General features: G+C 36.8%; 2 protein-coding genes across 2 annotated transcripts; one reads left to right on the top strand and one right to left on the bottom strand.

The window, feature by feature from the left end:
• Positions 1-552: 552 nt before the first annotated feature.
• On the top strand, positions 553-1,805 carry LOC119990309 (synaptic defective enhancer 1-like). Its single transcript, XM_038836156.1, has one exon. The coding sequence runs from the start codon at positions 632-634 to the stop codon at positions 1,568-1,570; it is 939 nt and encodes a 312-aa protein (XP_038692084.1). The 5' UTR covers positions 553-631; the 3' UTR covers positions 1,571-1,805.
• A 16,214-nt stretch (positions 1,806-18,019) lies between these two features.
• Positions 18,020-18,655, bottom strand: LOC119992123. Its single transcript, XM_038838765.1, has one exon. It carries the CDS (start codon positions 18,449-18,451, stop codon positions 18,179-18,181), a length of 273 nt encoding a protein of 90 aa, XP_038694693.1. The 5' UTR covers positions 18,452-18,655; the 3' UTR covers positions 18,020-18,178.
• Between the last annotated feature and the right edge of the window lie 3,841 nt (positions 18,656-22,496).

Here is a 22,496-nt window from a genome sequence, read left to right as displayed (position 1 = left end):
ATCAACTTCTATTAAATTCATATAATTTTTTATTACATCAAGTCGTGTCTTGTTAAGTCTTCATTGCCGCCTTCTACTCTCGGCTACACAAATTTTCTTATTCCTCTTCATTGTTGCACCGCTATCACTACATTGAACATTTACATATCATCTTAAATGATTTTCTCTTGATTTGTCTTCATTAGGTGTTACTGATACCTTAGATCTAATACTCTCATTTCTTATCTTATCTTCGCTGGTGTGACCACACATCTAACGAAACATTCACATTTCTTCTACTACATGTATTTTTTGAATATGTTATCTCTTAATAACCACCACAGATCGTTACAAGTTGAATTGAGGGAATCCTTTCACCTTTAGTTGCCTACACATTTAGTTATTTTTTAAATTTGAGCAATAGTTTGTTTCAAATGCTCAAAATGGAAATGAGTTTTAATGTCATCAACGGTTGAAAACATAAACGTGGAAGCATCAAACGGCTCTACCATCGCCACATTTTCCGACACGAATCGGTGGCTATACATACTTCCTTTCCCGTAATATAAGAATATATCCCATTACACGCAAAAATCTGATTTCCCGAATTCCGATTCTCCACTCTCGGCGTACGTTAGCATCTCCGCTACTTATGGCCTCTCAGGCGCCTCTCGATCTCGAGATCACGGTGATCTCAGCGAAGCATCTAAAAAACGTCAACTGGAGAAACGGAGACCTCAAGCCCTACGCGGTTTTCTACCTCGATAGCTCAGAAAACCGACTCGCCACCCACTCTGATGACTCTGGCAACACTAGTCCAGTCTGGAACGAGCGATTCACGCTCCCTCTGACTCGCCCGCTCCACGACTCCGTTCTCACCCTGGAGATCTTCCACTCCAGGCCCTCCGAGACATCGAAACCGCTCGTCGGGACCGCGAAACTCCCGCTTAGTCAACTCGTCGATGAGTCGGACGAGGTTACCAACTCGGTCCTAACGATCGAGCTGCTGCGTCCCTCTGGTCGTCCTCACGGTAAAGTTCGCGTGAAGATGGCGTTAAAAGAACGGAACATGCCGGCACCCTGTCCGGATTACAGTAATGTCCCTCAGTACAGCCATTATTACTCTCCTGCCCCTCCAAGAACTCCCCCTCCTATTCCTGCACGCGACTACCGGGAATTCACTCGTTCACCGTACTGTTACGGAGATCAATACTCCGGTAACTACTCTGGTTATTATTCTCCACAGCCGCCTATGCCATTGCGGCCATTGTACCATAGCGCCTCCAGTTACGTGGCGCCAAGTATCCCCTCTGCACCCGTTGATCTGTCGTCTTCGAATGTGCCTCCTCCACTGCCCCGGACTTCCAATTACGGCATGCCCAGTGGACCATCGGCGCCTGTTGATTACTCTTCCTCATCATCATACGATCCAAAACCACCAGTGCCGAAGTTTGGTGGGAGTACACTCGCTGGTGCTTTAGGTGGGCTGAGTCTGAATCTGAATGTGGAAGAAGGGAGTGTCCATGAGAAGGAGAAAACATTGGAAAGGGAGGGTTATGACTATGGTGATTATCATCGCCGTGATTACTGAAGCAATTAGTATCCAGAGCTTTGAAAGCACTTGTGGAAACTGCGAAGGTAAATTTAAAATTTGGGTACTTCTATGGGTTGTGGGTTTGAAGAAAGACGACATCTATGTATATATATAATTAGCATGATACTTTATTTTGTCTTTTTATTTGGTGTTTATTTAACTCCTCTTGGATGCTGAAGAACTGGAAGTTATAATATTTTCCTCCTTGATGACGCCTTTGCACTTTGTGATATATATATTTGCTTGGTGATTTCTTGTATATTGTTGATGATTCATTTTTTGATTTAGGATAGTGTTGAAAACACCCCAAAAGTTTCAGTCTGAATATATCATGCAAACATGAAAGTCTCAGTGCCTTTACCCGACATTACTGATCTTAATTTTATTAGTGATTGGTTTTCTGAGCACATCTGCCGATGATTCTGGGACAGTTATAACTTAAACTGATATACAATGATTTGAGTTTTAGACTAGATGCTAATAGGATAATGGTTTGGGTGGTGCCAACTCTATGTTTTGCAATCTTAAATGGTTTGTACTTTGTAGCATTATTATCTTTATCTTTGTGGTATCAAAATCTTTCTGTGAAATTTTAGAAGAGATTAGTTGTGCTAATAATTCATCCATTTCCATGGGTTTAGAAGTTATCCTGTGATGCAAGCTACTGGTATGTTGTGCTTTATGGTTTCCATGACATGTGAAAACGAGAACAGCAATGCGTAGTTATAGTCCATAATTTTATGAGTTGTAGCTCGCAATTGATTAGTCTCTTTTGAAACTGTTACAGTCACTATTGAAATATGATGACTTAACACTCACCCATTGCCAAGACAACGTTATGCTTATGTTGCTTTAAATATTTTCTGATTGGAATCGTGGAGTGGGATACCTTTTGCGAGTGTCAAAATAATGGTGGAATGGCGGCATGGTTTTTTTTTTGCAGAATTGGTAACATTTGATATAGTATGTGCATGACACCGCTTACGATGTTCTTATCCAGAGAATGTGCTTTGGTTGTCTCAGTATTTTGTTTAGGTTATAAACTGATAGTGAAATTTTATTCATGACTGAGGTTGCTACTATAGATGTCGTGTTGACTTTAGTTGCTTTAAATGTGGAACTGCTCTAAATTGTGAAAGTTATTGTTGCATACATCAAGACCTTTGACTGATGCAAGGAGATGGATGAGCAATTACAATGGAACATATTATTGTTTATTGCCATGAGTCCCTCAAGGCTTGAATATAAATTTACTTCTCTGTGAACTTTTTTTTTTTTGTTTATTCAACGTACCCAGCATATGTGCTCCAATTCACAGGGGGATTCATGCACAGCTTTCTTCTTCTTTTTCCCCTGGAGCAGTTCTTGATTTTGATATTACAAGTGCTTGCTGTGTGTTGGATTTTTGTGAACTAGATTCTATATTATCTCTTTAGAATGGCTGCTGCTGTTATGGTGTTTAATGTTTTTGTTGTTGTATACCTTGTGTTATTCACTAGCACTTTCGCGCATATATCTCCTCTTCACCCAATTTACAAATTGTTGATGATTCAATTTATTGGGCGAAAGCCTAGTGGTACCATAGGATGCAAAATTTATACTTTTCTAGAATGTTTATAAGAACATGCCCACTTCCTCTAAAGAACTGGGGTGACATTTAATGTCCTCTGGTTCTCCCTCAACCCTTGCTTGCTCCGAAATTTGGTCTATTGAGGCAACAATTGTTCCTGATGTATTTCATAGAGAGGGGATTGAAGTAATCTGCATTGACAGATCACTGGGCCAAAGCCCATGTAGAAAAAACGAGGTCGAAGCCTACGAAAGAGAGTTAAGTCACAAAGCCAGGTCCATGTAAGAGTAACTGTTGAGAGTGGGATCATCAAAACTTGTTTGTTATGCAGTTCATTTTTTTGCTTCTCGAGACATCAATTGTTTCATGGGTGAAACCATGTTCGTTGATCAATTTCTTGTTGACCGACGAGATATCGTATTTTCCTCTGTTTAGCTTATGGATTCTGTGTTTGTTCATCAGCATCTTGCCCGGACTCTACTCTCTACGGCACCAAAAACCAATGGAAAAAATAAACAAGAAAAGGACGTGTTTCATAACGTCCTTAAACTGACTCTTTTTTCCTTCAATCAGGCACCAAATACATCGAAAGGAAAAATTAAGGTGGATCAGACCCTTGTATTTCTAGATACAAGGCTGTCCATTCAGGGCAAGTCTATTGGGTTATGACAGCCCGTTGGGTTAGGCCGAGTGTTAAAGTCCATTGGAGTATGAGCCAATTGAGCTACCTCGCGTACAAGTCCTTCGAAAACTTTAGTCACACCCTGATATTTACTAAGAACACCCTTGTTAAGCATACTCCTAAAAATTTGAGATATTTATAAACAACACCAAAAATAAAGAACATCAAAAGTACATAAAATCTCATATTTTAGAATGCCACCCTAAGGCTTAAAACAAAGCAACCCAGAATCCGATTTGATTTGTTGTCTTTCTTTGAATCCGATTTGTCTTCAATTCAGATGTTGAAATTGAGATGAAGAAGACAACCCAGAGTGAGGACTATCGAATACCCTGTTTGACAAAGCATCATCATCATTGCTTCATTGATGAGGAAACTAGTTTTGATTCACGAAGATTTTGACGCGAGATGGAGCTCGCATCGAAAGAGAAAGAGAGCTCGCATCGAAAGAGAAAGGTCGGGGATGAGACCAAAAAAAAAGTAGATTGTCTGCTCCAAGTGATTCACGACCACCAAAACAAAAAAAAAAGGAAAGAAATTTTAAAAAAATGGTAAAATTTTCAGATATGCAAAGGACTTAGTGGCTAGGAGCTAGCTACAGTGTCGGACTCGAAATCAGCTTCTTCAATCCACGATGGTCATGGCCAGGACGTCCGTCGAGAAGGCCTGAGCCATCCTTGGGGTAGGTCAAAGCAAAAGTATTGGAGAATATTCAATGTTTATATGTCATTACTATTAGTTTATTTGTTGCCTAAATTAGTGATGGTAGTTAATTACAAAATATTGTACAGGCGTGTGTTTAGGGACTATTGATTGTATAGGCATATACTTAGGCTAATTTCTTGGACAGAGACTGTACCAATAGCTGTAAACTCTTCTCCATATATACCTGTATTCCGTATGAGATATGTATGAATGATAATATCATTTGATCTTTATCTCTTGCTCGTGTTTATTAGATTCTTGTTATGGCAGACAAGAAGAATGATGTTACTATTGGAGTTTCAAAAGAGGTTTTGCCTTCATCCAATGTTGCTGATGGTGAGGCAAACAGTTCTCAAAGATTGAGTTCAACGTTGCTCAATGAATTCAATTATCTTCCTTGGTCGAGAGCAATCACTATTGCTCTTGGTGGGAGATCAAAGTTGGGGTTTATTACTGGCTCCACAAAAAGTCCTGATGTGGATTCACCTGAGTATGAGACTTGGCGGTCCAAGGATCAGCTGGTTATGTCTTGGATTCTCAACTTGCCGAAATTTTTAGTTATTCAGAGTCCTCTTTAGATCTTTGGACTGCTGTCCGTGATATGTATGGCAACCAAAACAATTCTGCCCGCATTTTTCAGATTCAGCAGGACATCGCTAAGATTCATCAAGATGGAAAGCCTTTTGTGCAACTATTGGGCAATTTGAAAAGTTTGTGGAGCGAATTGGCAATATATCGTCCTCATACTGTAGATGCTGCTATTTTGTGGAAACGAACAAAAGAAGATCGTATCTTTCAGCTCTTGGCCAGTCTTGGTCCAGACTTTGGGGATCTAAGAAGTCATATATTGATGAATTCGGAAATGCCATCTTTGCAGAATGTTTGTGCAACTATTCAACGTGAAGAAGTTCGCCGGAAGGTTATGACTCGTGATATTAATCCTATCACTCCAGACGTTCGTGCGTATCTTGCTCGACCATCTTCTGAAGAAAAATCCTACAAGGGCAAACGGCCGGATCTTAAATGTCAACACTGTCATAATCTTGGACATCTAATTGATCGTTGTTGGATTCTTCACCCAGAGATGAAACCCAAATTTACAAAAGATCAGAAAGGGTATCCAAAACGAGTCACTAGTCATAAGGCTCACATGGCTACTCATTCCACTGAATCCTTCATGTCTAATCCTGTGGCCTTGCTGAATGATTTTGCAAGTTACCTACAAGACAAGCATGTCCAGGGAAAGGTTCAAGATGGAGCTGTTGATCAGCCAACAACATTTCTCAGTCGCTTTGCTGGTTTCTTAGCTAATGAAGACTCAAAAACTAGCCAAAGTATTCTGATTGCTTTTATGACTGCATTAGAGATTGGTACTTTGCATGATCTTTGGGTTATTGATTCTGGTGCCACAGATCACATGTCAAATAAATTAGCCAATATTCATGACTTTGATCATTTTTCTACTCCTACGTTTGTTTCTGTAGCTAATGGGAAAGGTGCTCTTGTAAAGGGTAAAGGGAAAATTAAACTTGTTTCTGATGAAGTGGAGTCCGATGTCTTATTTGTCCCTTCCTTTCCATTTCAATTGCTTTCTGTCCGCAAGATAACATCATCTCTAAATTGTGAAGTTATATTTACTCCTTACAAGGTTATCTTTCAGGACCTCGTCACCAAGAAAATGATTGGTGAAGGATTTTATCTGCATGGCCTCTATTATTTTTCTAGTGATTCTCGAGTTTCCAAGGGACTTCAGGCAATTTCCACTCCGTCACATGAGCATCTTTTATGGCATCGTCGTCTAGCATATCCTTCAGAGTCTACTCTTAGCAAAATAAATATGGTTCTGCCTAAAGAACCTCTCAATTGTGAGATTTGTCATTTTTCCAAGTCATCTAGGCTTCCTTTTAATTCATCGTTATCTCGATCTTCTCAGGCATTTGAACTTGTACATTCAGATGTCTGGGGTCCTTTTTCTACTTCAATTGATGGATTTAAGTATTTTGTAACATTCATTGATGATTTCTCTAGAGTTACTTGGGTGTACTTGTCGAAAAACAAGGGAGAAGTTTTTGGTTATTTCAAAGACTTTCATATGTTGGCTACCACTCAATTTTCTGCCCATATTAAAATTCTTCGACCTAATAATGACATAGAATATATGTCCCATGACATGACACAGTATTTGATCTCTAATGGCATATTGCATCAGACTAGTTGTGTTAGTACACCTCAGACTTGTTATCTGTGGCTATCAATAATGGGTGGTCATTATCTCAAATGGACGTAAAAAATGCCTTTTTGCATGGCGATCTTGAAGAAGAAGTATTTATGAAGCTGCCTCCTGGCCATCCTCAAAGTGGGAATCCTAATTTGGTTTGTCAACTTCATAAATCTATCTATGGATTGAAACAAAGTCCTCGTGCATGGCATGCAAAATTGAGTGCTGCTCTTGAAGCTCTTGGTTTCACCAGAAGCTCGGCTGATTTCTCATTATATGTTCAACTCGGTAAGGTTGACAAACTGATTGTGCTCATTTATGTGGATGATCTTATCATCACAGGAAACTATGTTGACTGCTAAACTTAAGAAGAATCTCCAACAACAATTTCCAATTAAGGATCTTGGCTCATTGAAGTTTTTTCTCGGAATTGAAATGGCGACTTCTAGCAAGGAAACGAGATATAGGGAATAAATCTTTGTTATTTCATCAAGTGATAGTTGTGTACATATATAGTTGATTCTAGTTGACTAAAATACATACAGACTTTAATTGTAAATATTACACATTGAATACAATATAAATTCCATGATTATATACTTGTGTATATCACCATGAATCAATCAGTGTTGAATATTCTCCGATACCATGAATATTCTCCGATACCATGAAGAAACGAGATACAGGGAATAAATCTTTGTTATTTCATCAAGTGATAGTTGTGTACATATATAGTTGATTCTAGTTGACTAAAATACATACAGACTTTAGTTGTAAATATTACACATTGAAGTCTGGAGAGGAAGAGACAACTTGAGAGATGGAGGAGGAGAAGGATGAAGAAGTTCCTGTGTTTTGAGACTTGGTTGAGATTTCAAATGTTTCAACCATGGATAAAGAAAAAATAAGAAGTCTGGAGAGGAAGGTGAAAGAAAGAAAGAAGAAAGGGAGCTAGGGCTCCGATACCATGATGCTCCCCAGGTGAATTCTTCACCACCAATATCTTCTTCTTCAACCCCTACAGCTACTCACCCTTACAATACCCGCCTTCAGAACAATATCACCAAGCCCAAACGTCCTCTTAACCTACACACCACAACCTCACCTCATAGTGAACCTTCCACCTTTAAACAAGCCAACCAACATCATGTTTGGAGACAAGCCATGAGTGATGAATACAATGCCCTTCTTGCTAATCACAATTGGACCCTTGTTCCTCGCACACCCACACAGAATGTTATTGGTTGTAAGAGGGTCTATAAGATCAAGAGAAATCCTGATGGTACTATTGCCCGTCACAAAGCGCGTTTGGTTGCCAAAGGTTTCCATCAACGCCCTGGGATCGATTATTCTGAAACTTATAGTCCTGTAGTAAAGCCTGCTACTGTCCGACTTATACTCACTATTGCTGTGACTAACGGTTGGCCCTTACGCCAACTTGATGTAAATAACGCTTTTTTACAGGGCACTTTATCTGATGAAATATTTATGGACCAACCTCTTGGCTTCACTCATACTGATCACTCAACCTATGTTTGCAAGCTTCACAAAGCAATTTATGGTCTCCGCCAAGCTCCTTGTGCGTGGTACCGTGAACTTCGCACTTTTCTTATCTCCCAAGGCTGTCACACATCTCATTCGAACACTTCTTTGTTTATCCACCATACTCCACATTCGGTCCTCTACTTATTAGTGTATGTGGATAATATAATCATCACCGGTTCTTCAACAACTCAGGTGACCAACATTATTAATACTCTCTCCAGTCAGTTCTCCCTCAAGGACCTTGGTACACTCTCCTATTTTCTTGGAGTTGAAGCTATTTCTTTATCTAATGGGTTGTTTTTGTCCCAACAAAAATACATTGGGGATTTGTTACATCGGGTCAACATGGGCACTGCTAAGCCAGTTTCCACTCCCCTGGTCTCCACTGAAACACTCAAAACTCCATGATGGTAGTCCACTTGTAGATGCCACACTATATCGTCAAACACTTGGATCCTTACAATATCTCTCTTTGACTCGATCGGATGTTTCATTTGCCATCAACAAGCTCTCCCAGTTTATGCATTGCCCATCTACAACTCACTGGGCGGCAGTCAAACGCCTTCTTCATTATCTTGTAGGTACACTTGATTATGGACTCATGTTGCGCCGCACATCTTCACACTCTCTTCATGCCTTTGCCGACGCAGATTGGGCTGGTGATCCCAACGATCGAACTTCAACTTCAGCTTATGTTGTTTTTCTCGGTGCCAATCCTATATCTTGGAGCTCTAAGAAGCAAAAGACAGTAGCCCGGTCCTCTACAGAGGCTGAATACCGAGCCATTGCCTCCGCCGCAGCTGAAGTTAACTGGATCATGAATCTACTCCACGAGCTCCATATACCTCTCAAGCTCCCTCCAGTCATTTATTGTGATAATGTCAGCGCAACATACGTATGCACTGATCCAGTCTTCCATTCCAAGATGAAACATATCGCCATGGACTTCCATTTTGTGCGGGATCAAGTTGCAACCAAGCGCTTACGAATTTCTCATGTACACACGGCGGACCAACTAGCTGATTCTCTTACCAGGCCTCTGCCGCGTATCCACTATCAATCTCATCGTACCAAGATTGGTGTCCTCAACGGTCAATCAATCTTGCGGGAGCATGATAAGTCTTCATCCACAAGCCTGACATTCTCTCCAAGAAACAAGCCTAAGTCTTCTCCAGTCATATCTCCACCAATCAAGTCTAATTGACTCAATCAACACTGATTGATTCGTGGTGATATACACAAGTATATAATCATGAAATTTATATTGTATTCAATGTATAATATTTACAATTAAAGTCTGTATATATTTTAGTCAACTAGAATCAACTATATATGTGCACAACTATCACTTGATGAAATAACAAAGATTTATTCCCTGTATCTTGTTTATTCATGGTATCGGAGAATATTTAACAAAGATTACATTCGTTAACAAAGATTACATTCGTTAACCCCGTGAATTTATTCACAGCCTTTTGGATATCTTCATACCTATACACCAACGAACATTATGTATGTTCACAACCCAACCCTATGGTATTTTCATAAAAATTGATGGCAACCTCAGACCAAAATGTTTTCCTTTTTGATCTATTCCAACACTTGAATTCATGCTTGTGTTAAGCCAACCATAAATTAACACAATATCTTCATCTAGGGTGAAGATGACTCTATGTTTGTGAGTATACTTCCACATAAAGGACAAATTTTTGATGCATCCACATCAAGTGTGCCTGATTGGTTAGTCCAAATACAAGTGCTTGGGATTGCTAGTTCTCACAATGGCATGGGGGTGGTGTTTATGGAAATCTAATTTCGTCCTCTAAACAAATTTATAATTGAGGCTCATTGTGCATGTCTTGTGGAAATGTTCCATCGGGAGTGCCTGAGAGTGTTGTTATTGATGTTATGGAGTGGTGGTAACACCATCAGAGAAGAGAATTTAGCTAAAGCTGGGGAATCAATTTGTACTCGAGTCAACCAGTGTGATAGAGTGGGTTGCAAAATTAGTCAAATATTCCCTTTCTCTAATAATGTTATTGGTTCTTACCAACAGGACATATAGATTACAACACAAATGACTATATCATCAAATTTGTAACAAAATAGCATAGGAAAGTCATACTAGTCCGAAATCAAAACCAAATCCATATCATTCACATATGCCAACAAAACCATATCAATACTCATTTTGCATAAAAGAAAATAATAATGAAAGATATGTACACCACCAAAATTTAAATGATGAGTGCAATGGAATTGGCAAAAGACAGAGTTTATCAAGAAATGAGAGAGATAGCACCAACAAAAATAATCTCAAGAAAATGGAGTTCTCGGTGGTCCAACTCTGTGTGTTATCTTGTGTCTCTCTTCTTTCTTTTTCTCTTTCTCTTTGAACAACCCCTCCTCCACCAGTGCGGTGCCCTCTCTCTTTTTTTCTATCTCGCAGCACCCCTCTCCCCAAAGAAAACCCTTTTTTTCCACAACGAAAATACCTTCTTCTTTTTTTCTAAAACCTTCCCCCTCTCTCTTTTCAACAAAAAGAAACCCCACCCTTTTTTCTCTTTTTTACACGCCACCGCCTTTCCTCTTATTTATTTATTTATTTTTCTTTATTTTCTAATATTTATTTCCTAGATATTTTCTTGGGTTTTGAATTATTGGTGGGTAGTTGGGTCAGGATTTAGGCTTGTTTGGATGGAGAAAAGGTTTTGAATTTTGGATATTTGTGGGCTCATGGGTCTTGAACAAAGAAATGAGTTTTTTTGGGCCTTTTTGGGTTTGGATATTTTATTATTTTTTTGTGTTTTTTTTTATTTTTTTAAAATTCAGCCGAACGAAAATCGATTACTATAGAAGTTGTTAGTTCAAGGACCAGAAAGTATGATTTAGTGTGTTCAACTAGCCAAATAGAGTTGTTTTCACCATTACCCAAATACTCTAATTCCCTATATCTTTCTTTGATAAATTCACATGTAGTACAACCTACAGCTATTATGGCTAAAAGCGGTACAATGCCATTGAATCAAGTTCAGTACTTATTTGTTATTTATATAATTATATCGTCTTTGCATGGGTTTTGTGCACGATAATTGTTTAAGTTTTACAATCCTAATCTCAATCGAATATTGTTACTCTAGCCTTATCTAGACTTTTTTATTTTCCAAATTTTTTAGACTGTTTTGATAAGGTTGATTTTGCTTACTGACGATTTGAAGTAACTGTAACACCGTTGGTGTAATAGAGATGACTTAGAGTCATAAAATACATGGAAATTTTCTTTAACATTCTAAATGATTCTGAGCTTTAACAAAACCTTTCTATGTTTTTAATATATAAAAATACTTTTTTTGAATATAGAATAATATTAAAGAAAAAAGTAAGAGCAAATCAAAATAGACGGTCGGTACAGCATGGTCGGTGTCTTGATGGAGATGCACTTCAATAGGATGGAGCGGGTTTTAGTATAGTAGAAATCAAGGAAATTTTTTTTATTTATCTTTGACATAATATGATTATCAAAACAAAAAGTGACCTTGTATGATGATCATGATCTCAATTAGGAGACCTATGTGAGGATCAATGATTCTAGCAAATCAAGAGAGTTACATAACGATCATAATCCTAACAAATCAAGGGAATTTGATAACCTTACAACATGCCAAAATTATCGTATGAATTTCACAAAATCAAGAGAAACTTCAGCCAATTAGAGTCATCTATGGCTGACTCGAAATTCTATTGATTTTCCTTAGTTATGACATTAGCAATGAATGTTTTTCAACACCCTTAAGATCATGATTATATATATATATATATATCCATGTACAATATGAGGAGTACATCAATGAAAAACAATCACCAAATTTAATAATTCCTTATGGTATCGGAGCCATAATTTACTTTTCTCTTCACATCTCATACACATATATGGAGAAACCCAAACTGATAATTCAATTCTTCAATAATCATACTATGTTGCATTTTAAGGCTGTTAAACGGTCCCCCATTATCTCAAAGGCACCCACCAAGCCATCCCAAATGTTAGGTAGGTTTCAATAAGCAATTCTCTATTAGCACTAGAAGCCAGCTGTTGCCCCAAACCTAGTACACATCACAAAATCTAAAATTTTTAGGTTTTCAATGACAACAAACCTAAATCCTTACTTGAAACTTGAGCTAGTCCTCACGTAATTAATCAGCACAGCTTACTCCACATGAGTTTGCTTACTTGAACTTAATTGATTAAAAATAAAGAATATAATACATGATGAACTGGAAACATGCCCCTCCCATAATCGTTGAGACATGTTCCACCTTTCTCAAATCATGAGTATCAATAAAATACAAGAAGTTCAATACTTTCCACGCACTTGATAACTAATTAAAATAAATACAATCATCAAAATAGCTTAAATAGGTAACAGAAAACATAAAACAATAAAATTGTACATACTACACAAATTTAAAAATTGTTATAAAAAATTTGAAAAAAAAGACATCTCATCATCCCTCCCCACAGGCCACTGACTTCATTCCCCCTAACAGCAACATTTAGAGAATATCAATATCCATACATAACTCAAAAATTACAGTTAAAAAAAATCAAATCAAATTACCTATTCCTCATTTAACTTGAACTCTCACAGGAACCTCATATGCATAGCCATCAAACTCTTGGTACATTTCGAGAGGATTAGGTTATTATCAGAGAGAGATTTTGTAGATTCCGACAACGAATTAGGCTGTAGGCTATTTCTTCTTGGCGGGCATCCCTTTGGGTGCGGAGTGAATCTATCGCCTGTGTCAGAAGAGTAAATTTTTCATTGTTGTCTGCAAAACCTTGGGTGAGCCTCTCGTCCAAAGTCCTCATATAAAGCACCACTTCCGGAGGAATCGAGATATATCTCCAGATAATGACTTCCACAACTTGGGAGGCAATGTTTTTATTGCTAAACTTAAATGCTAAGGTATCGGACACAATAACAGCCAAAATGGAAATATGTAGGGGACTAATATCACAAACAAATTTCAGGGCATTTAAGAATATTTCCACCCCCTTTTCAAAAGACTCATCGGTGGATAAGTCGCCAATGTGTTTGATGATTTCAATTAAATTTTATTTGAATTACGTGTTTGTTTTTTTGCCTTAGTAGAATTCAAATAGTTTGAGAGTTCCCTTGAAACTTGCCATAACATATGTAGGGCAAGGAGGAGCTCAAGGAATTGCACCATCCTGTTATGGCATTAGCAATTAATGTTTTTCAACAACCTTAAGATCATCATTGTGTGTATATATATATATATATCCCTATACAGTATGAAAAATACATCAATGAAAGCTGTAAACATAACTATTTATTTTTAACTTTTCTCTTCACCTCTCATACACAAATATGGAAGAACCCAAACTTGCAATTCAATTCTTCAATAATCATACTATGTTGCATTTCAAGGCTGTTAAATGGATCTCCCATTATCTCAAAGGCACCAGCCAAGCCACCCCAAATGCAGAAAATATGACAGTATATATGCCGTCGTTTCCGTTGAAAAAAGAAACACTCACAATTTGAGAATATTTTTCATCCGCCATGTCATATTCTCATCCATACCCTCCCGACCATTTCTATTTGCTACAATATCTCCTCTTATGGCAAATCAAGAAACAAACGAAATCAATGCAAGCAGCTTCTTCAATGGCTCATTCCCCATCCTAATAACCTGAAAAATTGACAAAACAAATAGTTTCTCCACGACTCTTTTTGTTCCCCAAAAGCTTTTTCATTCTCATCAAATGAACAAACCTTGTTGAAGATCCCTACCAAATTGTAGAAAGAAAAGAGGAAAAAAGAAGAACCTACCCAGTATCTCTATTCCTTATCGGCTTATCTGATTGAAGATCTGACCAGTTGTATCCCTACAAATTGTAAAAGAAAAAGAGGTAAAGAGAAGAATCTACCCACGAACTATATTCCTCATCTCATTGAAGATTTGACATCCCTGTCAAATTCTAGAAGGAAAAGAGAACCTACCCAATACCCACAAACTCTATCCTATTTCTCCTTTTTTTAATTGTAGAAGTTAAAGAAAATAAAGTAAAAAGTGTTGATTAATAGTTTATAGCGGGTTGGGTTTATATTGGGCTTTGTAACAAAAGCCCAATATAAACTCTGCAGACAATTATTTTATTTTAATTTTATGATTATTGAAAAATGAATTTTTTATCGTATGAAAATTTGTATTTTACTGCATCAAATACCAATTTAGAAATTTAAGGTACAATTATTAGAGATTGAGAATTACAATATGAAAATAATTTAAATATTTTTTTTAACTTATAATCATGAATTTTAGTATTAGAAGGACAAAGTTTAGGTTATTTGTCAAAAATGTTTAATGTCCTTATAGGTAATTTTACATAATATACTCTATGTTTAATCAGCGTATATTCTAACATATACTCTACCATATATTGAGAACGTATACTCTAACATATACTCTGTCATCCATACTCTCTACCAAATGGTATTCGAATTAGAATTTGGTGGTGCTTTGTTAAATTAAATTCTTTTTACTTTTTTTTTTTCTTTCATGCACTCTTTTCAAAGATAGTTTGTCTGGGTTCCTTTGACTGTTATACATATAATTATCGTCATGATTCATGAGGCATCTTGTGTGATTTTTAATGAAACTTCTTATGTTACATAGGAGCTTGAGTGAAATGATATTTTGTTTTTGAAGCTTAGATTTTATGACCTAAACTTACTTTGTTCTGAAACTTTCTAATATTCCATGTCTCCATCTCTGAAATATATTTTCTACTTTCTCTTGTTCTGACAAAATGATCGATGAATTAGTTCTTTATTTCCTTCTCCTTTTCTTTTCTAGTTTCCAACCAAAACAGAAGGGAAATAAAATTTTTGATTCTCAAAAAGCTTCATTTATAATCCAAGTCAACAACTATTAACTAATACTAAGAGCAACCACGTTGGTTGCTATTTGCTGAGGCATGAGTTCCAAAAAGTGATATTCTAATGGGCCAATATGTTGGCCTCATTTTGTTGTGACATGGATGTTGTCGTGGTAAATGTCATGCCCATATGTTTGCTCTCAGGTGGGCCCCTCAGTGCACACACACATTTTATATAAAAATTAATATTGAGTCTCATCTCTATTACATAAAAATCAAGTATGACTCAGTAACATAAGCAAAACACATATCCTAATACATTTTGTTGGCCAACAAAAAATACCTTTGCAAGTGCTGTAAGAAGCAAAATTCCTTTGATCTTCTAGTTCTCTATATATGAGATTGTTGCACGTTTGGTCTACTACACCCCATCCACTAATCCATTTATTATTTTCCTCTCAAAGACAATAATGAATAATATTATCACTTGACAATCCTAACTTAGATCGATGAACTAGTTAGTCAAGTATAATTATCATTTTGATTATCAGATCAAAGAGATCACATTTAATCATCACCACAACTAAGATTAATCAGCCTCACTCATCAAATATTCAAATATATGTAATCAAACGAGCTTCTTCTACGTACTGATCTCATTCTGATCACTATTTTATCCGATTTTGACAAAAACTAGTGCTGAGAATCAATTTAAAGTTTTATCGACGTATGACTATGATGGCCTTCTTGATGAATATGGTAACAATGATATAAATTTCTTTTTTTCAAAAAAATTTAAATTCGCATAATATTTGGAAATTTGTTGATTTATATTGTGAATTTTGATGCATATAGGTAATTTGAATCAACCTAAGTGGGGGACATCTTAAGAAGCTTCATGAAGTCCTTTATGCTATATATGGAGAAGACCATTTATTTATGGGGAAAGGAAAGATACTGATTATGGAAATCAGTTGTCTGTAAGTTGACAAAATTATAAATGATTATATATGTATATATATAAGATATGTGATTGACTATATATATATGGTTTCATTTGCAGTCAACTGTTTACAGTTATGAAGGAAAATCAAGTTGTTTCTTTTCAAATGTTGCTACTGAAGACAAGGACGAAGCTAGGCTATGGCTTGGGGGGTCAATTGACCCCCCTTGGAAAAGTTTTAAAAAAAATCTAATATACATATATATATGTATGTAGTCTAAATATGATTATTGTGATTAATATGGGCCTTTAGAGTTTACCAATTTATGTGTTTAAGTAAAAGCTCAAGTGAATATGGAATGAATTCATGTGTTTAAAAATATGGGCCTTAATTAGGTCGAGTAGAAAGTCCAACTCAAATTTTTAACTACAAAGCCAATTGAAATTGTCATATACATCTATAATAAGTAACAATATCTAACACGAGAGAAGCAAAAGTAAAGTCGGAAAAACCCCAGTCAAGACTCTATAGCATTCTCCCTGATTGCTTCAAAGAAGTTTATAATACTGCCAAGGTAACATCAATAGTTTCCGGACTTTATCTGTGTGTGTATGGACTATGGAGTGATTCTGTGATATGTTATGAGCATGGTTTCTTTTGGGTATTGGCTGCAGGTTACCACCCAAACATCAGTAACTTGAAACGAGGACTGGAATTGATGGACCAGTTAGATTGTTTGCTATCAAGAATGATGAGGAGATAAGCAAGGTGTTAGATAACAGTAAATGGGTCATCACGTTGGCTTACATGGTGAAGAGAAGGGATTATACTTTATGCCTACCTGATACTGAGCAAAAACGCCATTGGGAATCTGAAAATATGCCATCAAACAAGATGTTTGTTTGGTACAAGGTAATGCATTTGCTGTCTTAAATATGTTTGTGCCTGATAATGTTTCAAAAGCATTTGCTGATATGAAAATCTAATTGTTTGGTTTCAGACTACCTTCAAGGCTCCATTGGGTACTGATCCAGTTGTGGTGGACTCGCTGGGTTGGGCAGAAGACAGGCTTGGGTGAATGGAAAAAGTATTTGGAGATACTGGCCTAGCTACCTTGCTGGTGAAGATGGATGTGATGATATGTTCACAAGTGTGATTATCGCGGATCTTACTATAAAAGTGTCACCAACTGCGGAAAATCTTCTCAGCAATGGTACCATATTCTGCGAGAGTTTTTGAACGAATACGATAATGAATTTGTTCTGTTCGAAGAAATGGGAGGAACTCCTCTTCTAGTGAACTTCAAAACTGTTACTGTGGGAAGCATTTGTGCAAATGCTAGTGAAGGAGTCAATCTGGAATTATCTTGCCACAGTGATAGTGTTATATCAGACATCAAGTTTGCTAAACAGATCTTCTGATAGATGTGCTAGTTCTATGGTTTTGTCCCTTCAGGATATTAGTTTAGGAATTAGTTTTTGTGTTCAGAGTTGAGGTAATCTGCTAGTAGCCTTGTGTTCAGTACTTACATATATTCAATGAAAGTACCATTGTCATCACTCTCTCTCCTGCCAGGCTCATGGGTTTTCCAATCTCTATCACTCTTGCATTTCCCAGAATGCTATACAAAATTCTATCTCAGCCTAGCCTAGCACTTGTCTTGTATATGTACTGAAAGATGACTTTTTAACTTATGGTTTGGTGGAATCTTTCTTATTATTAAGAAAAATAGCCCAAAATATTAGAGATTTCTTCACTGCGGTCAAATCTATTTAAGATCTGGCTATGGATTCTCTTTGTTATTCAATCTTTATTCATGGGTGATGGCTAGAATTATGATTTATGAACGCTTCTTTCCAATGAAACCAACAATTCTTTAATGACAATTTGAATTGCATTGCATTGACGGCCCTTAAATATAGAAATATATATGAGAGTCATAAAACACAGAGAGCAAGAAAAGAAGCAGAGAGTACAGTAAAAGAAGATGAGACTGTAATCAAAGTATGCACCAGACCAGAAAGACCATGCTCAATTCTTTGCGAAGAGGCCTCCAAAGACACCCTTCTTCTTCTGGGGAACCGCAACCGAGTTCTTGCGGCCATTGGTGGTTCCTCCACTACTCTTCTCCTCCACTTTCTTCAATACTGGATCATTCTCATACAGCTGCTCTTCCTTCTGTAGATACCCCAAAATCCGATCCAGAAGCCCCTTCTCCTCCTTGCTCCCACCAGCTCCTTTTGCAGCTGTGGCCGCATACACTCTCACGGTGGCCGGAGCGAATGTGAATGGAAGAGAAGCCATTGCTCGCCAACTCTGTGCTCTGCTTCTTTGGTTTCTCTCTAAAAGAGAATGATCGTGTGAACTGAAAAGCAATGGAAAGGTATGGTTATGGTAATATACTTGTGTGGTGAAATCTGGTCCGTAGGATGAAGAGGGAGATTGTGAAGGGGAGTGTTTGTAACACGAGCTCCCCCACAACTGGCTTATCTTCAGTTTTTTCTTTATTTTCTCCTTTTTTAATTTTGAGAGGAGGAAGATTGAATTGAAGGCGAAGGCCAATGATGATTATTTGATAGATATGGATATGGATTCGACACGTGGCAATATGACAGCCCATCTAATTTCACAATAGTGGACTGTGACAGTTACATTACAATGGCCTGGGCCTTGGGGACAATACTTGGGCCTAGAAGATTTGAACTCTAGCAAGAAGCCTTCGGCCTATTTATATTCCTACGTTTTCATGTTGGGCCGGCCCACCACATTGATTGCTCGTGGACAAGAGGAAAATTGAAAAGTGGACAAGATGGAAACGTTTGTGCTTGGTTTCCTGCACCAAACGTTTCCTCTTCTTGCAACTAACACTGTCCAAAAAAAGGTGCTAAACCAAATTCATCCTTGTTCGATTATTATCAAATGTATATTAGTGAGGATTGATTGAAAAATCGAAAAAACCGACCAAACTGTCAATAACTGACTAAACAATCGGTTAAATTTATGTCAAAAAATCAATCAAAAACCGACAGTGGACACCGACTAGAACTACAAGTAACTACTGATCTAGAGAGTCAACAAATAGTTTTCTTTCTTCTTCCCATTTATGCCTTAAGACTACTGTATTGCTAGGTCTTTTAAACCAAATGCCATTTTCTCTTTGCCGGTAAACCGTCTGTAACTACCTCTATTTCCATGAATAGAATCAGCAAGAATAATATATAATGCCAACAAGAAAAAGCAATATTGGGGATTGCGTTGGGTCAATTGACAAACCGAGCTAGTCTTTCTGAGGGGGTAAACCGTAAAAGGCAATGCTGTACATGTGCAAGTACAATTGATGAACCTTCTTAATTTTTTGGTAATTCAAATAGTCAAAGTTGGCATACATGCGTTCCAATAACTAGCTAGTTTTAACCCACATGAGTCCTCTTCACCTTTCATTTTATATATTTTAGAGTCATTTTTATACCAATTTGCTCAAATATTAGTTGGTAGCAAGGGTGAGATCTCTATATAATATTGACTAGGGAAAATCATATATTAGTCCATCATTGAAGAGTTTTGTTTTAAGAATGACATTCTTATTTCATAAAGTCCATGTAGTTGAACTAATATTCCAAAAAGGACAAAGAACTAAAATATATGATTTTGTTGTCTAAAATACCCTCATCTTCATCCTTAAACATGACACATGCCTCCTGCACACGATTCATCTCTGACCGTCGTCAAAAGTTTTGTACTCACCCCTCATGACTTATTTAAGAGCTCCATGGCATTTTTTAGTGATTTTCCATCCTGATTTTTATTGTATTCGAACAAGATCTACTCATACTCATCACAGGACTTGTAGATCTTGTTGTTTTCCTTCGAACTGTTATCACATCATTATTTTTGGCATTTTCTGTGGTGATTTTCTTGATTTTTTGGTTCTGATTTGGGATTTGCAGACTGCAGATGATTTGTTGTCTTGTTAAATGTTATCTGTTTTGTTAAAATGTTATTTGTCTTTAACGAAATATTATCTGTTTGAAGTTTCAAAACAGATAACATATCAGAACAAATATAATATCTGCATATTAAAATCCGATTTCAGAAGAAAAAAAAGAGTTCGAAAAAGCAATAAAACCTCAAAGGTAATGCATCTTGGTCCGTGGAGTTGATTGGGGGTGTTGATTGTCATCTGCATTGATCGTATTGGCCAGATCTAACTCTTTTTCAAATGGTGGCCATGATTTCACGAAGTTTTTCCAGCGACTCAAGTGATAATCGATTGCTGGTGATGATTGTGCTTTGATTGGGTTGACCTAGAGTTTCATTTCGATAGTTCATTCGTCACAAATGATGGCCGGACGACCTACTTCCGATACGGTGGCTCAAGGAAAAAGGAGGAAGGAGAAGAAAGAAGCAAGAAGAAGAAGGAGGGAGACTATTTTAGTAAGTTGGTAGATTTTGTCCTTTTTTCTAAAGGTTTTTTTTTTTAAGTTGTCTTTATTGGAATACAACTTTTAGTTTTGTCTCCTTATTGAGTAAAAACCCCTATTTACTATTGGGTGCTTTCATGTGTAGAGACGTATGCCACCATTAGTATCCTAGCGTAATATATAGCAAAATATATTAGCCAATTTAATTATGACGTATATTATACATGTTGTGGCCAAATAGTGCCTTAAATAGTTCAAGATATTTCAGTAGTAGAATCCAAATAGATTTGTCACCGAAAGATCGATATATTACAGCAGCAATCAAAGATATTTGTTTGAAGCATGCATAATTAAATAATACAGAAGAAATTAGCCAAAGTCACTGAGTTGGATAGTGACGAATCATTCAAAGCCAACAACTCTTTAACCGAGATGGTTAAGACATACACTCGATTCAGTGATACTCAAGCTCGAGTCCTCCACCATGTTTACCTAACAAACAATAGAAAAAGATGAATTTTTCATATTGGAAACTCAAATTCAACCCTCTAACATTTAGATTTACCGAAGTTTTAAGAGAAAGATAGACGATCCAAACACCAAAATTTATGTGGAAAAAACAAATATAATGTAGATGATTAAATAAAAGAGTAGATCGAAGTATTTTTGAGTTTTTTTTATGGCAAGGGAAATACAAGAAACTTATGAGGGAAATAGAAGAAGCATTTTTTAGTTGAGACTTATGAGGGACACGTTTCACCAAATGCCTTAAATTATATGTAACTTGCCGCATGTGATCCATCCTTTGACAAGGATATTGCATCGAATCCATTGTTTCATTATACATGACGCTTTGTCCAATAGTGCCTTCAATAATAGAGAGACGATCCAAACACCAAAATTTATCTGGAAAAAAGATGTAGATGATTAAATAAAAGAGTGGATCGAAGAATTTTTTAGGTTATTGGCATGGGAAATCAAGAAACTTAAGAGGGAAATACAAGACGCATTTTTTAGTTGAGGCTTATGAGGGACACGTTTCATCAAATGCCTTAAATTATATGTAACATATCATACCCGCTGCATGTAATCTAGCGAGCTTGGAATACTAGCTATTGGGAAAAATAACATAATGGATGAGAACAATAAGTAACACCAAGACTTTTTAGCGTGAAAACCCTCAGAGAGGTAAAAACCATGAGATCCTTAGACTACTTAAAACTTCTACTATATCAATGAGATTATAAAATTTCACTCGTAGGTAGATCATTCACACAATACAACAATTGTATAACTCCAATTTGTGAATATGCCTCGCAAATTGGTTCACTCTCTTTTTCTTCTCAGTCTCATTCTCTCTAAGGTTTTCTTTTCTCTTTTTCTCTTAAAGGCTACCTACTTCGAGGCTCTCTATTTCTCGCTCGCACCACACTACTACAAACTGCTATCTCTTGCAGCTTGTAGCACTTCCACACAACACTCGTATGAGCTATCTCTAAGCACTGAATAGCTAGTGCTAGCTAGCTGTTGCACTCTTGCTCTACACTCTTACAACTTGTACCATCTCTTGCAAGTTGTGCTCTGTGTACTTGAACCTGGCTGCACCCCCTCTTTATATAGAGAAACTCCAGCAATACATGCGCATGCCTTCCATTCATTTCAGTGGGATGATAAATGTATAAGAGTCTATATATAAACAGTGTTATAGGTAGATATATACATATATAAGTCTATATATATAGTTGTATATATATATGTGTGTGTGGTACGAAAGTCAAAGTAATAGTTATATATATAGATATATATATTTGTATGTGTGTATATATATATGCAAAAGTCCAACGTAATAGTTATACGTATAGATATATATGTATATGTATATAAGTGTCTGACATTAATAAATGATCTTTGTATTGATATTTCATGTA

Source organism: Tripterygium wilfordii, chromosome 22, assembly GCF_013401445.1.
Source record: "Tripterygium wilfordii isolate XIE 37 chromosome 22, ASM1340144v1, whole genome shotgun sequence".
Lineage (NCBI taxonomy): Eukaryota > Viridiplantae > Streptophyta > Magnoliopsida > Celastrales > Celastraceae > Tripterygium > Tripterygium wilfordii.
This window is presented reverse-complemented; position numbering and strand designations above follow the sequence as displayed.